This window comes from Lepisosteus oculatus, chromosome 2 (genome assembly GCF_040954835.1).
Source record: "Lepisosteus oculatus isolate fLepOcu1 chromosome 2, fLepOcu1.hap2, whole genome shotgun sequence".
Lineage (NCBI taxonomy): Eukaryota > Metazoa > Chordata > Actinopteri > Semionotiformes > Lepisosteidae > Lepisosteus > Lepisosteus oculatus.
Window position 1 is genome coordinate 29,507,288 of NC_090697.1, and position 22,172 is coordinate 29,529,459.

Genomic DNA, 22,172 nt, shown 5'->3' on the forward strand with positions numbered 1-22,172 from the left:
CAGACAGACCTCACACACACACACAGCACCGCCCGTCCAGACAGACAGACCTCACACACACACACAGCACCGCCCGTACAGACACACCTCACACACACACACACAGCACCCGTCCAGACAGACAGACCTCACACACACACAGCACCGCCCGTCCAGACAGACAGACCTCACACACACACACAGCACCGCCCCGTCCAGACAGACAGACCTCACACACACACACAGCACCGCCCGTCCAGACAGACAGACCTCACACACACACACAGCACCGCCCGTCCAGACAGACAGACCACACACACACACAGCACCGCCCGTCCAGACAGACAGACCTCACACACACACACAGCACCGCCCGTCCAGACAGACAGACCTCACACACACACACACAGCACCGCCCGTCCAGACAGACAGACCTCACACACACACACAGCACTGCCCGTCCAGACAGAGACCTCACACACACACACAGCACCGCCCGTACAGACACACCTCACACACACACACACAGCACCGCCCGTCCAGACAGACAGACCTCACACACACACACAGCACCGCCCGTCCAGACAGACAGACCTCACACACACACACAGCACCGCCCGTCCAGACAGACAGACCTCACACACACACAGCACCGCCCGTCCAGACAGACAGACCTCACACACACACACACAGCACCGCCCGTCCAGACAGACAGACCTCACACACACACACGCACCGCCCGTCCAGACAGACAGACCCTCACACACACACAGCACCGCCCGTCCAGACAGACAGACCTCACACACACACACAGCACCGCCCGTCAGACAGACAGACCTCACACACACACACAGCACCGCCCGTCCAGACAGACAGACCTCACACACACACACGCACCGCCCGTCCAGACAGACAGACCCTCACACACACACACAGCACCGCCCGTCCAGACAGACAGACTCACACACACACACAGCACCGCCCGTCCAGACAGACAGACCTCACACACACACACAGCACCGCCCGTCCAGACAGACAGACCCAACTCACACACACACAGCACCGCCCGCCCAGACAACTCACACACACACACGGCACCGCCCACACAGACAGACAGACCTCACACACACACACGGCACCGCCCACACAGACAGACAGACCTCACACACACACACACAGCAACCGCCCGTCCAGACAGACAGACCTCACACACACACACAGCACCGCCCGTCCAGACAGACAGACCTCACACACACACACAGCACCGCCCGTCCAGACAGACAGACCTCACACACACACACAGCACCGCCCGTACAGACAGACAGACAGACCTCACACACACACACAGCACCGCCCGTCCAGACAGACAGACCTCACACACACACACAGCACCGCCCGTCCAGACAGACAGACCTCACACACACACACAGCACCGCCCGTCCAGACAGACAGACCTCACACACACACACAGCACCGCCCGTCCAGACAGACAGACCTCACACACACACACAGCACCGCCCGTCCAGACAGACAGACCTCACACACACACACAGCACCGCCCGTCCAGACAGACAGACCTCACACACACACACACACACAGACACGCCCGTCCAGACAGACAGACCTCACACACACACACACAGCACCGCCCGTCCAGACAGACAGACCTCACACACACACAGCACCGCCCGTCCAGACAGACAGACCTCACACACACACACAGCACCGCCCGTCCAGACAGACAGACCTCACACACACACACACAGCACCAGCCCGTCCAGACAGACAGACCTCACACACACACACACAGCACCGCCCGTCCAGACAGACCTCACACACACACAGCACCTCCCGCCAGGACAGACAGACCTCACACACACACACAGCACCGCCCGTCCAGACAGACAGACTCACACACACACACACAGCACCGCCCGTCCAGACAGACAGACCTCACACACACACAGCACCGCCCGTCCAGACAGACAGACAGACCTCACACACACACACAGCACCGCCCGTCCAGACAGACAGACCTCACACACACACACACAGCACCGCCCGTCCAGACAGACAGACCTCACACACACACACACAGCACCGCCCGTCCAGACAGACAGACCTCACACACACCAGCACCGCCCGTCCAGACAGACAGACCTCACACACACACACAGCACCGCCCGTCCAGACAGACAGACCTCACACACACACAGCAACCGCCCGTCCAGACAGACAGACCTCACACACACACACAGCACCGCCCGTCCAGACAGACAGACCTCACACACACACAGCACCGCCGTCCAGACAGACAGACAGACCTCACACACACACACAGCACCGCCCGTCCAGACAGACAGACCTCACACACACACACACAGCACCGCCCGTCCAGACAGACAGACCTCACACACACACACACAGCACCGCCCGTCCAGACAGACAGACCTCACACACACACACAGCACCGCCCGTCCAGACAGACAGACCTCACACACACACACGGCACCGCCCACACAGACAGACAGACCTCACACACACACACGGCACCGCCCACACAGACAGACAGACCTCACACACACACACACAGCACCGCCCGTCCAGACAGACAGACCTCACACACACACACACAGCACCGCCCGTCCAGACAGACAGACCTCACACACACACACAGCACCGCCCGTCCAGACAGACAGACCTCACACACACACACAGCACCGCCCGTACAGACAGACAGACAGACCCTCACACACACACACAGCACCGCCCACACAGACAGACAGACCTCACACACACACACAGCACCGCCCGTCCAGACAGACAGACCTCACACACACACACAGCACCGCCCGTACAGACAGACAGACCTCACACACACACACAGCACCGCCCGTCCAGACAGACAGACCTCACACACACACACAGCACCGCCCGTCAGACAGACAGACCTCACACACACACAGCACCGCCCGTCCAGACAGACAGACTCACACACACACACAGCACCGCCCAGTCCAGACAGACAGACCTCACACACACACACACAGCACCGCCCGTACAGACAGACAGACCTCACACACACACAGCACCGCCCGTCCAGCAGACAGACCTCACACACACACACCAGCACCGCCCGTCCAGACAGACAGACCTCACACACACACACAGCACCGCCCGTCCAGACAGACAGACTCACACACACACACACAGCACCGCCCGTCCAGACAGACAGACCTCACACACACACACACAGCACCGCCCGTCCAGACAGACAGACCTCACACACACACAGCACCGCCCGTCCAGACAGACAGACCTCACACACACACACAAGCACCGCCCGTCCAGACAGACAGACCTCACCACACACACAGGCACCGCCCGTCCAGACAGACAGACCTCACACACACACACAGCACCGCCCGTACAGACCCACCTCACACACACACACACAGCACCGCCCGTCCAGACAGACAGACCTCACACACACACACACAGCACCGCCCGTCCAGACAGACAGACCTCACACACACACACACAGCACCGCCCGTCCAGACAGACAGACCTCACACACACACAGCACCGCCCGTCCAGACAGACAGACCTCACACACACACAGCACCGCCCGTCCAGACAGACAGACCTCACACACACACACACAGCACCGCCCGTCCAGACAGACAGACCTCACACACACACACAGCACCGCCCGTCCAGACAGACAGACCTCACACACACACACAGCACCGCCTGTCCAGACAGACAGACCTCACACACACACACAGCACCGCCCGTCCAGACAGAGAGACCTCACACACACACACGGCACCGCCCACACAGACAGACAGACCTCACCCACAACACACGGCACCGGCCCGTCAGACAGACAGACCTCACACACACACACACAGCACCGCCCGTCCAGACAGACAGACCTCACACACACACCAGCACCGCCCGTCCAGACAGACAGACCCTCACACACACACAGCACCGCCCGTCCAGACAGACAGACCTCACACACACACACACAGCACCGCCCGTCCAGACAGACAGACCTCACACACACACACACAGCACCGCCCGTCCAGACAGACAGACCTCACACACAAACACACAGCACCGCCCGTCCAGACAGACAGACCCTCACACACACACAGCACCGCCCGTCCAGACAGACAGACCTCACACACACACACAGCACCGCCCGTCCAGACAGACAGACCTCACACACACACACACAGCACCGCCCGTCCAGACAGACAGACCCTCACACACACACAGCACCGCCCGTCCAGACAGACAGACCTCACACACACACACAGCACCGCCCGTCCAGACAGACAGACCTCACACACACACACACAGCACCGCCCGTCCAGACAGACAGACCTCACACACACACACACAGCACCGCCCGTCCAGACAGACAGACCTCACACACACACACACAGCACCGCCCGTCCAGACAGACAGACCTCACACACACACACAGCACCGCCCGTCCAGACAGACAGACCTCACACACACACACAGCACCGCCCGTCCAGACAGACAGACCTCACACACACACACAGCACCGCCCGTCCAGACAGACAGACCTCACACACACACACAGCACCGCCCGTCCAGACAGACAGACAGACAGACCACACACACACAGCACCGCCCGTCCAGACAGACAGACCTCACACACACACACAGCACCGCCCGTCCAGACAGACAGACCTCACACACACACACAGCACCGCCCGTCCAGACAGACAGACCTCACACACACACACACAGCACCGCCCGTCCAGACAGACAGACCTCACACACACACACACAGCACCGCCCGTCCAGACAGACAGACCTCACACACACACACACAGCACCGCCCGTCCAGACAGACAGACCTCACACACACACACAGCACCGCCCGTCCAGACAGACAGACCTCACACACACACACAGCACCGCCCGTCCAGACAGACAGACCTCACACACACACACAGCACCGCCCGTCCAGACAGACAGACCTCACACACACACACAGCACCGCCCGTCCAGACAGACAGACCTCACACACACACACAGCACCGCCCGTCCAGACAGACAGACCTCACACACACACACAGCACCGCCCGTCCAGACAGACAGACCTCACACACACACACAGCACCGCCCGTCCAGACAGACAGACCTCACACACACACACAGCACCGCCCGTCCAGACAGACAGACCTCACACACACACACAGCACCGCCCGTCCAGACAGACAGACCTCACACACACACACAGCACCGCCCGTCCAGACAGACAGACCTCACACACACACACAGCACCGCCCGTCCAGACAGACAGACCTCACACACACACAGCACCGCCCGTCCAGACAGACAGACCTCACACACACACACAGCACCGCCCGTCCAGACAGACAGACCACACACACACACAGCACCGCCCGTCCAGACAGACAGACCACACACACACACAGCACCGCCCGTCCAGACAGACAGACAGACCTCACACACACACACAGCACCGCCCGTCCAGACAGACAGACAGACCTCACACACACACACACAGCACCGCCCGTCCAGACAGACAGACCTCACACACACACACACAGCACCGCCCGTCCAGACAGACAGACCTCACACACACACACAGCACCGCCCGTCCAGACAGACAGACCTCACACACACACACAGCACCGCCCGTCCAGACAGACAGACCTCACACACACACACAGCACCGCCCGTCCAGACAGACAGACCTCACACACACACACAGCACCGCCCGTCCAGACAGACAGACCTCACACACACACACAGCACCGCCCGTCCAGACAGACAGACCTCACACACACACACAGCACCGCCCGTCCAGACAGACAGACCTCACACACACACACAGCACCGCCCGTCCAGACAGACAGACCTCACACACACACACAGCACCGCCCGTCCAGACAGACAGACCTCACACACACACACAGCACCGCCCGTCCAGACAGACAGACCTCACACACACACAGCACCGCCCGTCCAGACAGACAGACCTCACACACACACACGGCACCGCCCACACAGACAGACAGACCTCACACACACACACAGCACCGCCCGTACAGACAGACAGACCTCACACACACACACAGCACCGCCCGTCCAGACAGACAGACCACACACACACACAGCACCGCCCGTCCAGACAGACAGACCTCACACACACACACACAGCACCGCCCGTCCAGACAGACAGACCTCACACACACACACACAGCACCGCCCGTCCAGACAGACAGACCTCACACACACACAGCACCGCCCGTCCAGACAGACAGACAGACCTCACACACACACACAGCACCGCCCGTCCAGACAGACAGACCTCACACACACACACACAGCACCGCCCGTCCAGACAGACAGACCTCACACACACACACACGGCACCGCCCACACAAACAGACAGACCTCACACACACACACAGCACCGCCCGTCCAGACAGACAGACCTCACACACACACACAGCACCGCCCGTCCAGACAGACAGACCTCACACACACACAGCACCGCCCGTCCAGACAGACAGACCTCACACACACACACAGCACCGCCCGTCCAGACAGACAGACCTCACACACACACACAGCACCGCCCGTCCAGACAGACAGACCTCACACACACACAGCACCGCCCGTACAGACAGACAGACCACACACACACAGCACCGCCCGTCCAGACAGACAGACCACACACACACACAGCACCGCCCGTCCAGACAGACAGACAGACCTCACACACACACACAGCACCGCCCGTCCAGACAGACAGACAGACCTCACACACACACACACAGCACCGCCCGTCCAGACAGACAGACCTCACACACACACACACAGCACCGCCCGTACAGACAGACAGACCTCACACACACACACAGCACCGCCCGTCCAGACAGACAGACCTCACACACACACACAGCACCGCCCGTCCAGACAGACAGACCTCACACACACACACAGCACCGCCCGTCCAGACAGACAGACCTCACACACACACACAGCACCGCCCGTCCAGACAGACAGACCTCACACACACACACAGCACCGCCCGTCCAGACAGACAGACCTCACACACACACACAGCACCGCCCGTCCAGACAGACAGACCTCACACACACACACAGCACCGCCCGTCCAGACAGACAGACCTCACACACACACACAGCACCGCCCGTCCAGACAGACAGACCTCACACACACACACACAGCACCGCCCGTCCAGACAGACAGACCTCACACACACACACACACAGCACCGCCCGTCCAGACAGACAGACCTCACACACACACACACAGCACCGCCCGTCCAGACAGACAGACCTCACACACACACAGCACCGCCCGTCCAGACAGACAGACCTCACACACACACACGGCACCGCCCACACAGACAGACAGACCTCACACACACACACGGCACCGCCCGTCCAGACAGACAGACCTCACACACACACACAGCACCGCCCGTCCAGACAGACAGACCACACACACACACAGCACCGCCCGTCCAGACAGACAGACCTCACACACACACACACAGCACCGCCCGTCCAGACAGACAGACCTCACACACACACACACAGCACCGCCCGTCCAGACAGACAGACCTCACACACACACAGCACCGCCCGTCCAGACAGACAGACAGACCTCACACACACACACAGCACCGCCCGTCCAGACAGACAGACCTCACACACACACACACGGCACCGCCCACACAAACAGACAGACCTCACACACACACACAGCACCGCCCGTCCAGACAGACAGACCTCACACACACACAGCACCGCCCGTACAGACAGACAGACCTCACACACACACACAGCACCGCCCGTCCAGACAGACAGACCTCACACACACACAGCACCGCCCGTCCAGACAGACAGACCTCACACACACACACAGCACCGCCCGTCCAGACAGACAGACATCACACACACACACAGCACCGCCCGTCCAGACAGACAGACCACACACACACAGCACCGCCCGTCCAGACAGACAGACCTCACACACACACACAGCACCGCCCGTCCAGACAGACAGACCTCACACACACACACAGCACCGCCCGTCCAGACAGACAGACCTCACACACACACAGCACCGCCCGTCCAGACAGACAGACCTCACACACACACACAGCACCGCCCGTACAGACAGACAGACCTCACACACACACAGCACCGCCCGTCCAGACAGACAGACCTCACACACACACACACAGCACCGCCCGTCCAGACAGACAGACCTCACACACACACACACAGCACCGCCCGTCCAGACAGACAGACCTCACACACACACAGCACCGCCCGTCCAGACAGACAGACCTCACACACACACACAGCACCGCCCGTCCAGACAGACAGACCTCACACACACACACAGCACCGCCCGTCCAGACAGACAGACCTCACACACACACACAGCACCGCCCGTCCAGACAGACAGACCTCACACACACACACAGCACCGCCCGTCCAGACAGACAGACCTCACACACACACACAGTACCGCCCGTCCAGACAGACAGACCTCACACACACACACAGCACCGCCCGTCCAGACAGACAGACCTCACACACACACACAGCACCGCCCGTCCAGACAGACAGACCTCACACACACACACAGCACCGCCCGTCCAGACAGACAGACCTCACACACACACACAGCACCGCCCGTCCAGACAGACAGACCTCACACACACACACAGCACCGCCCGTCCAGACAGACAGACCTCACACACACACACAGCACCGCCCGTCCAGACAGACAGACCTCACACACACACACAGCACCGCCCGTCCAGACAGACAGACCTCACACACACACACACACAGCACCGCCCGTCCAGACAGACAGACCTCACACACACACACAGCACCGCCCGTCCAGACAGACAGACCTCACACACACACACACAGCACCGCCCGTCCAGACAGACAGACCTCACACACACACAGCACCGCCCGTCCAGACAGACAGACCTCACACACACACACAGCACCGCCCGTCCAGACAGACAGACCTCACACACACACACAGCACCGCCCGTCCAGACAGACAGACCTCACACACACACACAGCACCGCCCGTCCAGACAGACAGACCTCACACACACACAGCACCGCCCGTCCAGACAGACAGACCTCACACACACACACAGCACCGCCCGTCCAGACAGACAGACCTCACACACACACACAGCACCGCCCGTCCAGACAGACAGACCTCACACACACACACACAGCACCGCCCGTCCAGACAGACAGACCTCACACACACACAGCACCGCCCGTCCAGACAGACAGACCTCACACACACACACGGCACCGCCCACACAGACAGACAGACCTCACACACACACACAGCACCGCCCGTCCAGACAGACAGACCTCACACACACACACAGCACCGCCCGTCCAGACAGACAGACCACACACACACACAGCACCGCCCGTCCAGACAGACAGACCTCACACACACACACACAGCACCGCCCGTCCAGACAGACAGACCTCACACACACACACACAGCACCGCCCGTCCAGACAGACAGACCTCACACACACACAGCACCGCCCGTCCAGACAGACAGACAGACCTCACACACACACACAGCACCGCCCGTCCAGACAGACAGACCTCACACACACACACACGGCACCGCCCACACAAACAGACAGACCTCACACACACACACAGCACCGCCCGTCCAGACAGACAGACCTCACACACACACAGCACCGCCCGTACAGACAGACAGACCTCACACACACACACAGCACCGCCCGTCCAGACAGACAGACCTCACACACACACAGCACCGCCCGTCCAGACAGACAGACCTCACACACACACACAGCACCGCCCGTCCAGACAGACAGACCTCACACACACACACAGCACCGCCCGTCCAGACAGACAGACCACACACACACACACAGCACCGCCCGTCCAGACAGACAGACCTCACACACACACACAGCACCGCCCGTCCAGACAGACAGACCTCACACACACACACAGCACCGCCCGTCCAGACAGACAGACCTCACACACACACACAGCACCGCCCGTCCAGACAGACAGACCTCACACACACACAGCACCGCCCGTCCAGACAGACAGACCTCACACACACACACAGCACCGCCCGTACAGACAGACAGACCTCACACACACACAGCACCGCCCGTCCAGACAGACAGACCTCACACACACACACACAGCACCGCCCGTCCAGACAGACAGACCTCACACACACACACACAGCACCGCCCGTCCAGACAGACAGACCTCACACACACACAGCACCGCCCGTCCAGACAGACAGACCTCACACACACACACAGCACCGCCCGTCCAGACAGACAGACCTCACACACACACACAGCACCGCCCGTCCAGACAGACAGACCTCACACACACACACAGCACCGCCCGTCCAGACAGACAGACCTCACACACACACACAGCACCGCCCGTCCAGACAGACAGACCTCACACACACACACAGTACCGCCCGTCCAGACAGACAGACCTCACACACACACACAGCACCGCCCGTCCAGACAGACAGACCTCACACACACACAGCACCGCCCGTCCAGACAGACAGACCTCACACACACACACAGCACCGCCCGTCCAGACAGACAGACCTCACACACACACACAGCACCGCCCGTCCAGACAGACAGACCTCACACACACACACAGTACCGCCCGTCCAGACAGACAGACCTCACACACACACACAGCACCGCCCGTCCAGACAGACAGACCTCACACACACACACAGCACCGCCCGTCCAGACAGACAGACCTCACACACACACACAGCACCGCCCGTCCAGACAGACAGACCTCACACACACACAGCACCGCCCGTACAGACAGACAGACCTCACACACACACACAGCACCGCCCTTACAGACACTCATGCTACAGCCTGTGTGTGCTCTGACTGCCTGCTGCTAAAACACCAGGCACAACACAGAGCCCACTCTAACACAGCAGTATCTGGAGCAGCTTGGCTTTGGATAAGACACAGGCCCTGGTGTAGATCCACTAGGTCCACTAGGGGGAGCCCCAGAAGGTACCATAGCCCCCAGGACAGACCCCTGGTAGATATGGTAGACCCCAACAAGAGGTGAAATAACAGATACTTAATATACTGGGACAATACACAGAAATGAGAGATCAGGAGAGCTGTACTGACCACGACGTTGCACCACTGGTTCAGCTTGATGGGCAGGTCCCTGTGAGACTGAACCCACTTGGCGTAGGCTGGGTACATCACTGCACAGAGACAAACAAGAAACAGGTCATTCTCTTTGTAGATAGCGGACTCTCACAGCACATGAAGCCATGCTGTAGAGCGAGAGACGAGAGGGAGGAGGAGCAGAGGAGCAGAGTGCGAGACAAGCAGGAGACGAGCGGGGGTTGGCACAAAGCGCGAGACAAGCCGGGGGGGAAGAGCAGAGCGCGAGACCAGAAGGGGGAGGAAGGAGGAGCAGAGCCTGAGATGAGCGGGAGACGAGCCTGGGGAGGAGGGAGGAGAAGAGCGGGAGACGAGCGGGGGGGGGGGGGGGGGTTGGGATGGTGAGAGGAGCAGAGCGTGAGACGAGCCGGGGAGGAAAGAGCAGAGCAGGAGACGAGCCGGGGAGGAAAGAGCAGAGCAGGAGACGAGCGGGGAGGGAGGAGCAGAGCAGGAGACGAGCGGGGAGGGAGGAGCAGAGCAGGAGACGAGCGGGGAGGGAGGAGCAGAGCGGGAGACGAGCCGGGGGAGGAGGGAAGAGCAGAGCGGGAGACGAGCCGGGGGAGGAGGGAGGAGCAGAGCGGGAGACGAGCCGGGGGAGGAGGGAGGAGCAGAGCGGGAGACGAGCCGGGGGAGGAGGGAGGAGCAGAGCGGGAGACGAGCCGGGGGAGGAGGGAGGAGCAGAGCGGGAGACGAGCGGGGAGGGCAGAGCAGAGCGGGAGACGAGCGGGGAGGGCGGAGCAGAGCGAGAGACGAGCTGGGAGGGCGGAGCAGAGCGAGAGACGAGCTGGGAGGGAGGAGCAGAGCGAGAGACGAGCGGGGGGGAGGAGCAGAGCGAGAGACGAGCGGGGGGGAGGAGCAGAGCGAGAGACGAGCGGGAGACGAGCGGGGAGGGAGGAGCAGAGCGGGAGACGAGCCGGGGGAGGAGGGAGGAGCAGAGCGGGAGACGAGCGGGGAGGGCGGAGCAGAGCGGGAGACGAGCGGGGAGGGAGGAGCAGAGCGAGAGACGAGCGGGGGGGAGGAGCAGAGCGAGAGACGAGCGGGAGACGAGCGGGGAGGGAGGAGCAGAGCGGGAGACGAGCCGGGGGAGGAGGGAGGAGCAGAGCGGGAGACGAGCCGGGGGAGGAGGGAGGAGCAGAGCGGGAGACGAGCGGGGAGGGCGGAGCAGAGCGGGAGACGAGCGGGGAGGGCGGAGCAGAGCGGGAGACGAGCGGGGAGGGCAGAGCAGAGCGGGAGACGAGCGGGGAGGGCGGAGCAGAGCGAGAGACGAGCTGGGAGGGAGGAGCAGAGCGAGAGACGAGCGGGGGGGAGGAGCAGAGCGAGAGACGAGCGGGGGGGAGGAGCAGAGCGAGAGACAAGCGGGGAGGGAGGAGCAGAGCGGGAGACGAGCGGGGAGGGAGGAGCAGAGCAGGAGACGAGCCGGGGGAGGAGGGAGGAGCAGAGCGGGAGACGAGCGCGGAGGGCGGAGCAGAGCGGGAGACGAGCCGGGGGAGGAGGGAGGAGCAGAGCGGGAGACGAGCCGGGGGAGGAGGGAGGAGCAGAGCGGGAGACGAGCGGGGAGGGCGGAGCAGAGGGAGAGACGAGCGGGGAGGGCGGAGCAGAGCGGGAGACGAGCTGGGAGAGAGGAGCAGAGCGAGAGACGAGCTGGGAGGGAGGAGCAGAGCGAGAGACGAGCTGGGAGGGAGGAGCAGAGCGAGAGACGAGCGGGGAGGAAAGAGCAGAGCGGGAGACGAGCGGGGAGGGAGGAGCAGAGCGGGAGACGAGCGGGGAGGGAGGAGCAGAGCGGGAGACGAGCGGGGAGGGAGGAGCAGAGCGGGAGACGAGCCGGGGGAGGAGGGAGGAGCAGAGCGGGAGACGAGCCGGGGGAGGAGGGAGGAGCAGAGCGGGAGACGAGCGGGGAGGGCGGAGCAGAGCGGGAGACGAGCTGGGAGGGCGGAGCAGAGGGAGAGACGAGCGGGGAGGGCGGAGCAGAGCGGGAGACGAGCTGGGAGAGAGGAGCAGAGCGAGAGACGAGCTGGGAGGGAGGAGCAGAGCGAGAGACGAGCTGGGAGGGAGGAGCAGAGCGAGAGACGAGCTGGGAGGGAGGAGCAGAGCGAGAGACGAGCGGGGAGGAAAGAGCAGAGCGGGAGACGAGCGGGGAGGGAGGAGCAGAGCGGGAGACGAGCGGGGAGGGAGGAGCAGAGCGGGAGACGAGCGGGGAGGGAGGAGCAGAGCGGGAGACGAGCGGGGAGGGAGGAGCAGAGCGGGAGACGAGCGGGGAGGGAGGAGCAGAGCGGGAGACGAGCCGGGGGAGGAGGGAGGAGCAGAGCGGGAGACGAGCGGGGAGGGTGGAGCAGAGCGGGAGACGAGCGGGGAGGGAGGAGCAAAGCGGGAGACGAGCTGGGAGGGAGGAGCAGAGGGAGAGACGAGCGGGGAGGGAGGAGCAGAGGGAGAGACGAGCGGGGAGGGAGGAGCAGAGCGAGAGACGAGCTGGGAGGGAGGAGCAGAGCGAGAGACGAGCGGGGGGGAGGAGCAGAGCGAGAGACGAGCGGGGAGGGAGGAGCAGATCGGTAGACGAGCGGGGAGGGCGGAGCAGAGCGGGAGACGAGCGGGGAGGGAGGAGCAGAGCGGGAGACGAGCGGGGAGGGAGGAGCAGATCGGTAGACGAGCGGGGAGGGCGGAGCAGAGCGGGAGACGAGCGGGGAGGGCGGAGCAGAGCGGGAGACGAGCGGGGAGGGAGGAGCAGAGCGAGAGACGAGCTGGGAGGGAGGAGCAGAGCGAGAGACGAGCTGGGAGGGAGGAGCAGAGCGAGAGACGAGCGGGGGGGAGGAGCAGAGCGGGAGACGAGCGGGGAGGGAGGAGCAGAGCGGGAGACGAGCCGGGGGAGGAGGGAGGAGCAGAGCGGGAGACGAGCCGGGGGAGGAGGGAGGAGCAGAGCGGGAGACGAGCCGGGGGAGGAGGGAGGAGCAGAGCGGGAGACGAGCGGGGAGGGCGGAGCAGAGCGGGAGACGAGCGGGGAGGGCGGAGCAGAGCGGGAGACGAGCGGGGAGGGCGGAGCAGAGCGGGAGACGAGCGGGGAGGGCAGAGCAGAGCGGGAGACGAGCGGGGAGGGCGGAGCAGAGCGAGAGACGAGCTGGGAGGGAGGAGCAGAGCGAGAGACGAGCGGGGGGGAGGAGCAGAGCGAGAGACGAGCGGGGGGGAGGAGCAGAGCGAGAGACAAGCGGGGAGGGAGGAGCAGAGCGGGAGACGAGCGGGGAGGGAGGAGCAGAGCAGGAGACGAGCCGGGGGAGGAGGGAGGAGCAGAGCGGGAGACGAGCGCGGAGGGCGGAGCAGAGCGGGAGACGAGCCGGGGGAGGAGGGAGGAGCAGAGCGGGAGACGAGCGGGGAGGGCGGAGCAGAGCGGGAGACGAGCGGGGAGGGCGGAGCAGAGCGGGAGACGAGCGGGGAGGGCGGAGCAGAGCGGGAGACGAGCGGGGAGGGCGGAGCAGAGGGAGAGACGAGCGGGGAGGGAGGAGCAGAGCGCGAGACGAGCGGGGAGGGAGGAGCAGAGCGCGAGACGAGCGGGGAGGGAGGAGCAGAGGGAGAGACGAGCTGGGAGGGAGGAGCAGAGCGAGAGACGAGCGGGGGGGAGGAGCAGAGCGAGAGACGAGCGGGGGGGAGGAGCAGAGGGAGAGACGAGCTGGGAGGGAGGAGCAGAGCGAGAGACGAGCGGGGGGAGGAGCAGAGCGAGAGACGAGCGGGGGGGAGGAGCAGAGCGGGAGACGAGCGGGGGGGAGGAGCAGAGCGGGAGACGAGCGGGGGGGAGGAGCAGAGCGGGAGACGAGCGGGGAGGGAGGAGCAGAGCGGGAGACGAGCGGGGAGGGAGGAGCAGAGCGGGAGACGAGCGGGGAGGGAGGAGCAGAGCGGGAGACGAGCGGGGGGGAGGAGCAGAGCGGGAGACGAGCGGGGGGGAGGAGCAGAGCGGGAGACGAGCGGGGAGGGAGGAGCAGAGCGGGAGACGAGCGGGGAGGGAGGAGCAGAGCGGGAGACGAGCGGGGAGGGAGGAGCAGAGCGGGAGACGAGCCGGGGGAGGAGGGAGGAGCAGAGCGGGAGACGAGCGGGGAGGGCGGAGCAGAGCGGGAGACGAGCCGGGAGGGAGGAGCAGAGCGAGAGACGAGCGGGGAGGGCGGAGCAGAGCGGGAGACGAGCGGGGAGGGCGGAGCAGAGGGAGAGATGAGCTGGGAGGGAGGAGCAGAGCGAGAGACGAGCGGGGGGGAGGAGCAGAGCGAGAGACGAGCGGGGGGGAGGAGCAGAGCGGGAGACGAGCGGGGAGGGAGGAGCAGAGCGGGAGACGAGCGGGGAGGGAGGAGCAGAGCGGGAGACGAGCGGGGAGGGCGGAGCAGAGCGGGAGACGAGCCGGGAGGGAGGAGCAGAGGGAGAGACGAGCGGGGAGGGAGGAGCAGAGCGAGAGACGAGCGGGGAGGGAGGAGCAGAGCGCGAGACGAGCGGGGAGGGCGGAGCAGAGCGCGAGACGAGCTGGGAGGGAGGAGCAGAGCGGGAGACGAGCTGGGAGGGAGGAGCAGAGGGGGAGACGAGCGGGGAGGGAGGAGCAGAGCGAGAGACGAGCGGGGGGGAGGAGCAGAGCGAGAGACGAGCGGGAGACGAGCGGGGAGGGAGGAGCAGAGCGGGAGACGAGCCGGGGGAGGAGGGAGGAGCAGAGCGGGAGACGAGCGGGGAGGGCGGAGCAGAGCGGGAGACGAGCGGGGAGGGCGGAGCAGAGGGAGAGACGAGCGGGGAGGGAGGAGCAGAGCGCAAGACGAGCGGGAGACGAGCCTGGGGAGGAGGAGGAGGAGGGAGCAGCAGAGACATGGGCCTACCTGTCTCACTGGTGGGTCTGACGGCGATGGGCTCGGCCAGCTCGGTCTTCCCGGAGCGCGTCACCCAGGCCACCTGCACGGGGACAGGACAGGCTGCTGAGACAGAACTCCTGCAACACCCTGCCCTCACCCCGACGGTACAGCCTTCTGAGGATACCACCCCCCCGCCGTCACCCTGACCGCGCGCCCTTCTGACAACACCCCTCCCCTCCCCCGCTGTCACCCCGACAGCACGCCCTTCTGACAACACCCCTCCCCCCCCACCATCATCCTGACTGTACACCATCACCTTGACACCCCCCACCGACACTCCGGCTATCCGCTGCTGACCTCAGGTGCGAAGTCCGCTATGTGGGACTTCTCCTTCTCCAGCGCGGCCTGGGAGACGAACATGGGGAAGTAGCAGTTCTCCACGCCCAGCTTCTTGATCTCCGTGTCGAAGAAGTTCTTGATGGACTCCCAGATAGAGAAGGCCCAGGGGCGCAGCACATAGCAGCCACTCACGTCGTAGTACTCGATCATCTCCGACTTCGTGATCACCTGCAGAGAGAGAGAGGTGTTACTGCTCTGGACGTGACTTCAAGACCACCTGCAGAGAGAGAGAGAGAGGTGTTACTGCTCTGGACGTGACTTCAAGACCACCTGCAGACAGAGAGAGGTGTTACTGCTCTGGACAGCGACTTCAAGACCACCTGCAGACAGAGAGAGGTGTTACTGCTCTGGACAGCAACTTCAAGACCACCTGCAGACAGAGAGAGGTGTTGCTGTCCTAAACCCTGAGATCTTTGTTCACAACAAAGCTTTGGGAATCTGAACCTGAGAGAAGAACAAGGAGTGAAGAGGGTGCAATGGAGCACGAGAGCACGACAGGACGGAGAGAGAGTGCGAGAGGGAGGGCTCCACACACTGAGCTGTACCTGTGAGTACCAGTCTGCCAGGTTCTCCTCCTTCTTGGCCTCCAGCCCCAGCCTGCAGGACAGAGAGAGAGAGAGAGATATGTCAGAAGTGAGACAGGACAGCCACACCTACACCAGGCGGTCACGGACACCCCCTCCCCACGCTCACCGGGTCTGTTTCTTGGGGCCCTGCCCCTCACCAGAGCCCCCAGCTCCAGCACTCTTGTCTGGCTGCCGGGACGGGTCACCACCCTGCTTCCTGCCCCCAGCCTGCTTCTCGCTCTTGTTTTCCTTGTCCTTTCTTTTCTTGTCCTGGGGGGGTGGCCCGGCAGGGGGCCGGTACTCTTCGCCGGTCAGGGTGCGGTACTGGGCCTTCAGGTCCAGCAGAGTCTTTACCGCACTGTCCACCTGCTCCTAGACACACACACACACATACACAGGAACACAGACATCAGCGCACACAACAGACCTCAACAGCTCCCACACACGTCAACACTAACACAGTGCTGCTCTAGATTCAGATACAAAAAGATACAATCCTCGACTTAAAGAATATCCTACACTGACAGGCTGAAGGAACTGAGTCTCTTTAGTCTTGAACAGAGAAGACAGTGAGGAGACTGATACAAGTATTAAGGGACTGTCCTACACTGACAGGCTGAAGGAACGGAGTCTCTTCAGTCTTGAAAATTGAGAACTGGTTATCAGGAAACAACCGGATGAGATCCCGGGATCAGTTAACTACTAACTAGGCGCTCTCACACATCTCCATGCCTTGCTCCTCATACCTGCGAGGACAGAAGGGCTCGCTCACCTTGGGCGCTTTGTCTGCCTTCAGCTTGCGCACCAGCTCCCCCTGCTGGGCCACTTCAGCGTGCAGCGCCTCAGCCTGGGGGGCGGGGCTTGATGGTACTGGGGCGGGGTCGCTCTGCACGGGGGCGGGGTTAGGCCGTGCAGGGGCCTGGCTGGGCGGGGCCACGCCTGGCTTGTAGTCCTGTCCTGTCAGCTGTTTGAAATGTGCTTTCCGCGCCAGTAATTCCTTCACCGCGGAGTCTATTTGGTCCTGGAGAGAGAGGGGAAGAGCACATCACTGTGTAACGGCATCAACAGGATTCCTCCATTCCAGGGACACAGTCTTGAAGGATCTCTACGTTTGTATCAACTCCCTTACACTTGACAATCGGGGATTACATGTACACCAGTCCTAAAAGCTGCACAGCAAGTGAGGACAGAAATGACACCTCCAGTCTCTCACCTTGGGCGCTTTCTCTGCCTTCAGCTTGCGCACCAGCTCCCCCTGCTGGGCCACCTGCTCGTAAGGGCAGCAGGAGGAGGCGTGGACAGGGGCGGGACTTTGCTGAATGGGGGCGGGGTTACTTTGTGCAGGTGCCTGGCTGGGCGGGGCCATGCCTGGCTTGTAGTCCTGCCCAGTGAGCTGTTTGAACTCTGCCTTGCGAGCCAGCAGCTCCTTCACTGCAGAGTCCACCTGGTCCTGTGGAGAGAAGGGGACAGGAGGAGATGCACAGGTGAGCCCCTGCAGCTGGGATTGCAATTACCTCTGCTGTTACATCCGTTACTCTCCAGTCTCTCACCTTGGGCGCTTTCTCTGCCTTCAGCTTGCGCACCACCTCCCCCTGCTGGGCTACTCGCTCGTACGGGCAGGAGGAGGAGGAGGAGGAGTCGGGGGCCGGGCTGACGTGGTTTTGGGGGGTGGGATTCGTATCCTTCGACTGGGCAGGGGCGGAGCTGGGCGGGGCCATGCCTGGCTTGTAGTCCTGACCCGTCAGCTGTTTGAACTCCGCCTTGAGCGCCAGCAGCGCCTTCAGAGCCTGGTCCACCTCATCTTTGGCTGCCTTCCCCGCCTTCAGAGCCCGCACAGTCTCCCCCTGGGCCACCACCCGCGAGAACAGTGCTGCAGCATCCCCAGGGACACTAGGGGGCGCTGACGCAGGCTGGCCGCTCTTGCTCTCCACCTTTGCCTGAGCCTGGACAAGGACAAAGACAGAAAGGCAGGCACGTTAAAGGACATCAGATTGTCACAGTGGCTCTCTGTGTGTGTGATGTGACAGGTGTGCTTGTGCAGGTAGAGGTGTGTGTGTGTGTGTGTGATGTGACAGGTGTGCTTGTGCAGGCGGAGGTGTGTGTGTGTGATGTGACAGGTGTGCTTGTGCAGGTAGAGGTGTGTGTGTGTGTGATGTGACAGGTGTGCTTGTGCAGGCGGAGGTGTGTGTGTGTGATGTGACAAGTGTGCTTGTGCAGGCGGAGGTGTGTGTGTGTGTGTGATGTGACAGGTGTGCTTGTGCAGGTGGAGGTGTGTGTGTGTGTGTGTGTGTGATGTGACAGGTGTGCTTGTGCAGGTGGAGGTGTGTGTGTGTGTGTGTGTGTGTGTGTGATGTGACAGGTGTGCTTGTGCAGGTAGAGGTGTGTGTGTGTGTGATGTGACAGGTGTGCTTGTGCAGGCGGAGGTGTGTGTGTGTGTGTGATGTGACAGGTGTGCTTGTGCAGGTGGAGGTGTGTGTGTGTGTGTGATGTGACAGGTGTGCTTGTGCAGGTAGAGGTGTGTGTGTGTGTGATGTGACAGGTGTGTTTGTGCAGGCGGAGGTGTGTGTGTGTGTGTGATGTGACAGGTGTGCTTGTGCAGGTAGAGGTGTGTGTGTGTGTGATGTGACAGGTGTGCTTGTGCAGGTAGAGGTGTGTGTGTGTGATGTGACAGGTGTGCTTGTGCAGGTGGAGGTGTGTGTGTGTGTGATGTGACAGGTGTGCTTGTGCAGGTAGAGGTGTGTGTGTGTGTGTGTGATGTGACAGGTGTGCTTGTGCAGGTAGAGGTGTGTGTGTGTGTGATGTGACAGGTGTGCTTGTGCAGGTAGAGGTGTGTGTGTGTGTGTGATGTGACAGGTGTGCTTGTGCAGGTAGAGGTGTGTGTGTGTGTGTGTGTGTGATGTGACAGGTGTGCTTGTGCAGGTGGAGGTGTGTGTGTGTGTGTGTGATGTGACAGGTGTGCTTGTGCAGGTAGAGGTGTGTGTGTGTGTGTGTGTGATGTGACAGGTGTGCTTGTGCAGGTAGAGGTGTGTGTGTGTGTGTGTGTGTGATGTGACAGGTGTGCTTGTGCAGGTAGAGGTGTGTGTGTGTGTGATGTGACAGGTGTGCTTGTGCAGGTAGAGGTGTGTGTGTGTGTGTGATGTGACAGGTGTGCTTGTGCAGGTAGAGGTGTGTGTGTGTGATGTGACAGGTGTGCTTGTGCAGGTAGAGGTGTGTGTGTGTGATGTGACAGGTGTGCTTGTGCAGGTGGAGGTGTGTGTGTGTGTGTGTGATGTGACAGGTGTGCTTGTGCAGGTAGAGGTGTGTGTGTGTGTGTGTGATGTGACAGGTGTGCTTGTGCAGGTAGAGGTGTGTGTGTGTGTGTGTGATGTGACAGGTGTGCTTGTGCAGGTAGAGGTGTGTGTGTGTGTGTGTGTGTGATGTGACAGGTGTGCTTGTGCAGGTAGAGGTGTGTGTGTGTGTGTGATGTGACAGGTGTGCTTGTGCAGGTAGAGGTGTGTGTGTGTGTGTGTGATGTGACAGGTGTGCTTGTGCAGGTAGAGGTGTGTGTGTGTGTGTGTGTGTGTGATGTGACAGGTGTGCTTGTGCAGGTAGAGGTGTGTGTGTGTGATGTGACAGGTGTGCTTGTGCAGGCGGAGGTGTGTGTGTGAGATGTGACAGATGTGCAGGTGGAGGTGTGTAATAAGACAGGTGTGCAGGTGGTGATTTGCTCACTGCTCTGCTGCTGGTCTGGTTCTTGCTCTTGTCCTTGGAGCCAGCAGTGGGCATGTCCTTGGTATGTCCGTCTGGGATATAGAGCAGCACACAGGGGCTCTCCTTACAGCTGTATGGACTGAACACACAGTACTGTGAGCACTCTCACTCATTTACTGTCCTGTTACAGCAAGTACAGTATTAACGTATATTCCCTACACATTTTCACAGGACCGCAGCCCCTATTGTAACAGGACTGATCTACTGCACTGGGACTGTAGTTCCTACTGTAACAGGACTGATCTACTGTACTGGGACTGTAGCTCCTATTGTAACAGGACTGTTCTACTGCACTGGGACTGTAGCTCCTATTGTAACAGGACTGATCTACTGCACTGGGACTGTAGTTCCTACTGTAACAGGACTGATCTACTGCACTGGGACTGTAGCTCCTATTGTAACAGGACTGTTCTACTGTACTGAGACTGTAGCTCCTATTGTAACAGGACTGATCTACTGCACTGTGTCAGGAGAGGTGACATGGAGACAGTACCTGATTGGCTCATAGGGCTGGTCACAGATGTAGAAGCCCCGCCTCTGCAGCTGGATGATGTCACCCTTCTTCAAATCCTTCAGACAGGGATCTCCCAGCATCCTCTCCTCCAGCTGTGCAGTGGGGGGAGAGAATGAATAACACTGTAAATGTGTGTATTGTACAGGCTTTGGCAACACTGTAATTCATCGGTCATGTTAATAAAGCTTGTTGAATTTGAATGGTGAAGAGCAGGATACAGATGGAGGGGGAGCAGATTCGCCCTTTCAATATGGCCTCTTACCCCATCTTGTAACCCCTTCCCTCTCTCCCTCCCCCTGCCTCCTGTCCTCCGACTCACACCTTGCTGTTCCTGTTGATGTAGTCCTTGAAGTCATCATCCTTGCCCATCACAGGCTTGGTGATGAGGTGCTGGTAGGTGACGCAGACTGTGGGCACCAGTGGGGCGCGGGGGGTGTCGGCCAGCCAGGTGATCTTGGTAGTTTTCTTATAGTCCCTATTCTCCAGGTCCAGCCGAGCATCCAGAGATACCACACGGCCACCGTCATCTCTAAGGCACCAGGAGAGGAGAGGTCAGTGTAGGGTACCAAGCCGTTCCCCGCGTGTCCGGGTGACGAGAGCGAGGGGGTGTGTGGAGAGCCGTTCCCCGCGTGTCCGGGTGACGAGAGCGAGGGTGTGTGGAGAGCCGTTCCCCGCGTGTCCTGGTGAAGAGAGCGAGGGTGTGTGGAGAGCCGTTCCCCGCGTGTCCGGGTGACGAGAGCGAGGGTGTGTGGAGAGCCGTTCCCCGCGTGTCCTGGTGAAGAGAGCGAGGGTGTGTGGAGAGCCGTTCCCCGCGTGT

At 61.6% G+C, this 22,172-nt stretch overlaps 1 protein-coding gene across 2 annotated transcripts in view; it reads right to left on the bottom strand.

Annotated features, from left to right (window-relative positions):
* Window positions 1–10,982: 10,982 nt before the first annotated feature.
* The window catches only part of eprs1 (glutamyl-prolyl-tRNA synthetase 1), a 31,417-nt gene continuing 20,227 nt past the window's right edge, over window positions 10,983–22,172 (bottom strand). For both annotated transcript variants that reach the window (XM_069199164.1, XM_069199165.1), the window contains 11 exons: window positions 21,677–21,884; window positions 21,335–21,447; window positions 20,803–20,920; window positions 18,642–19,034; window positions 18,305–18,541; window positions 17,864–18,112; window positions 17,219–17,463; window positions 17,071–17,122; window positions 16,484–16,693; window positions 16,154–16,226; window positions 10,983–11,359 (listed from right to left, as the gene is read on the bottom strand). In XM_069199164.1, the coding sequence (XP_069055265.1) occupies window positions 10,998–11,359; window positions 16,154–16,226; window positions 16,484–16,693; window positions 17,071–17,122; window positions 17,219–17,463; window positions 17,864–18,112; window positions 18,305–18,541; window positions 18,642–19,034; window positions 20,803–20,920; window positions 21,335–21,447; window positions 21,677–21,884 (2,260 nt within the window). In that variant the 3' untranslated portion in view covers window positions 10,983–10,997. The remainder of the gene's footprint in view (window positions 11,360–16,153; window positions 16,227–16,483; window positions 16,694–17,070; window positions 17,123–17,218; window positions 17,464–17,863; window positions 18,113–18,304; window positions 18,542–18,641; window positions 19,035–20,802; window positions 20,921–21,334; window positions 21,448–21,676; window positions 21,885–22,172) is intronic.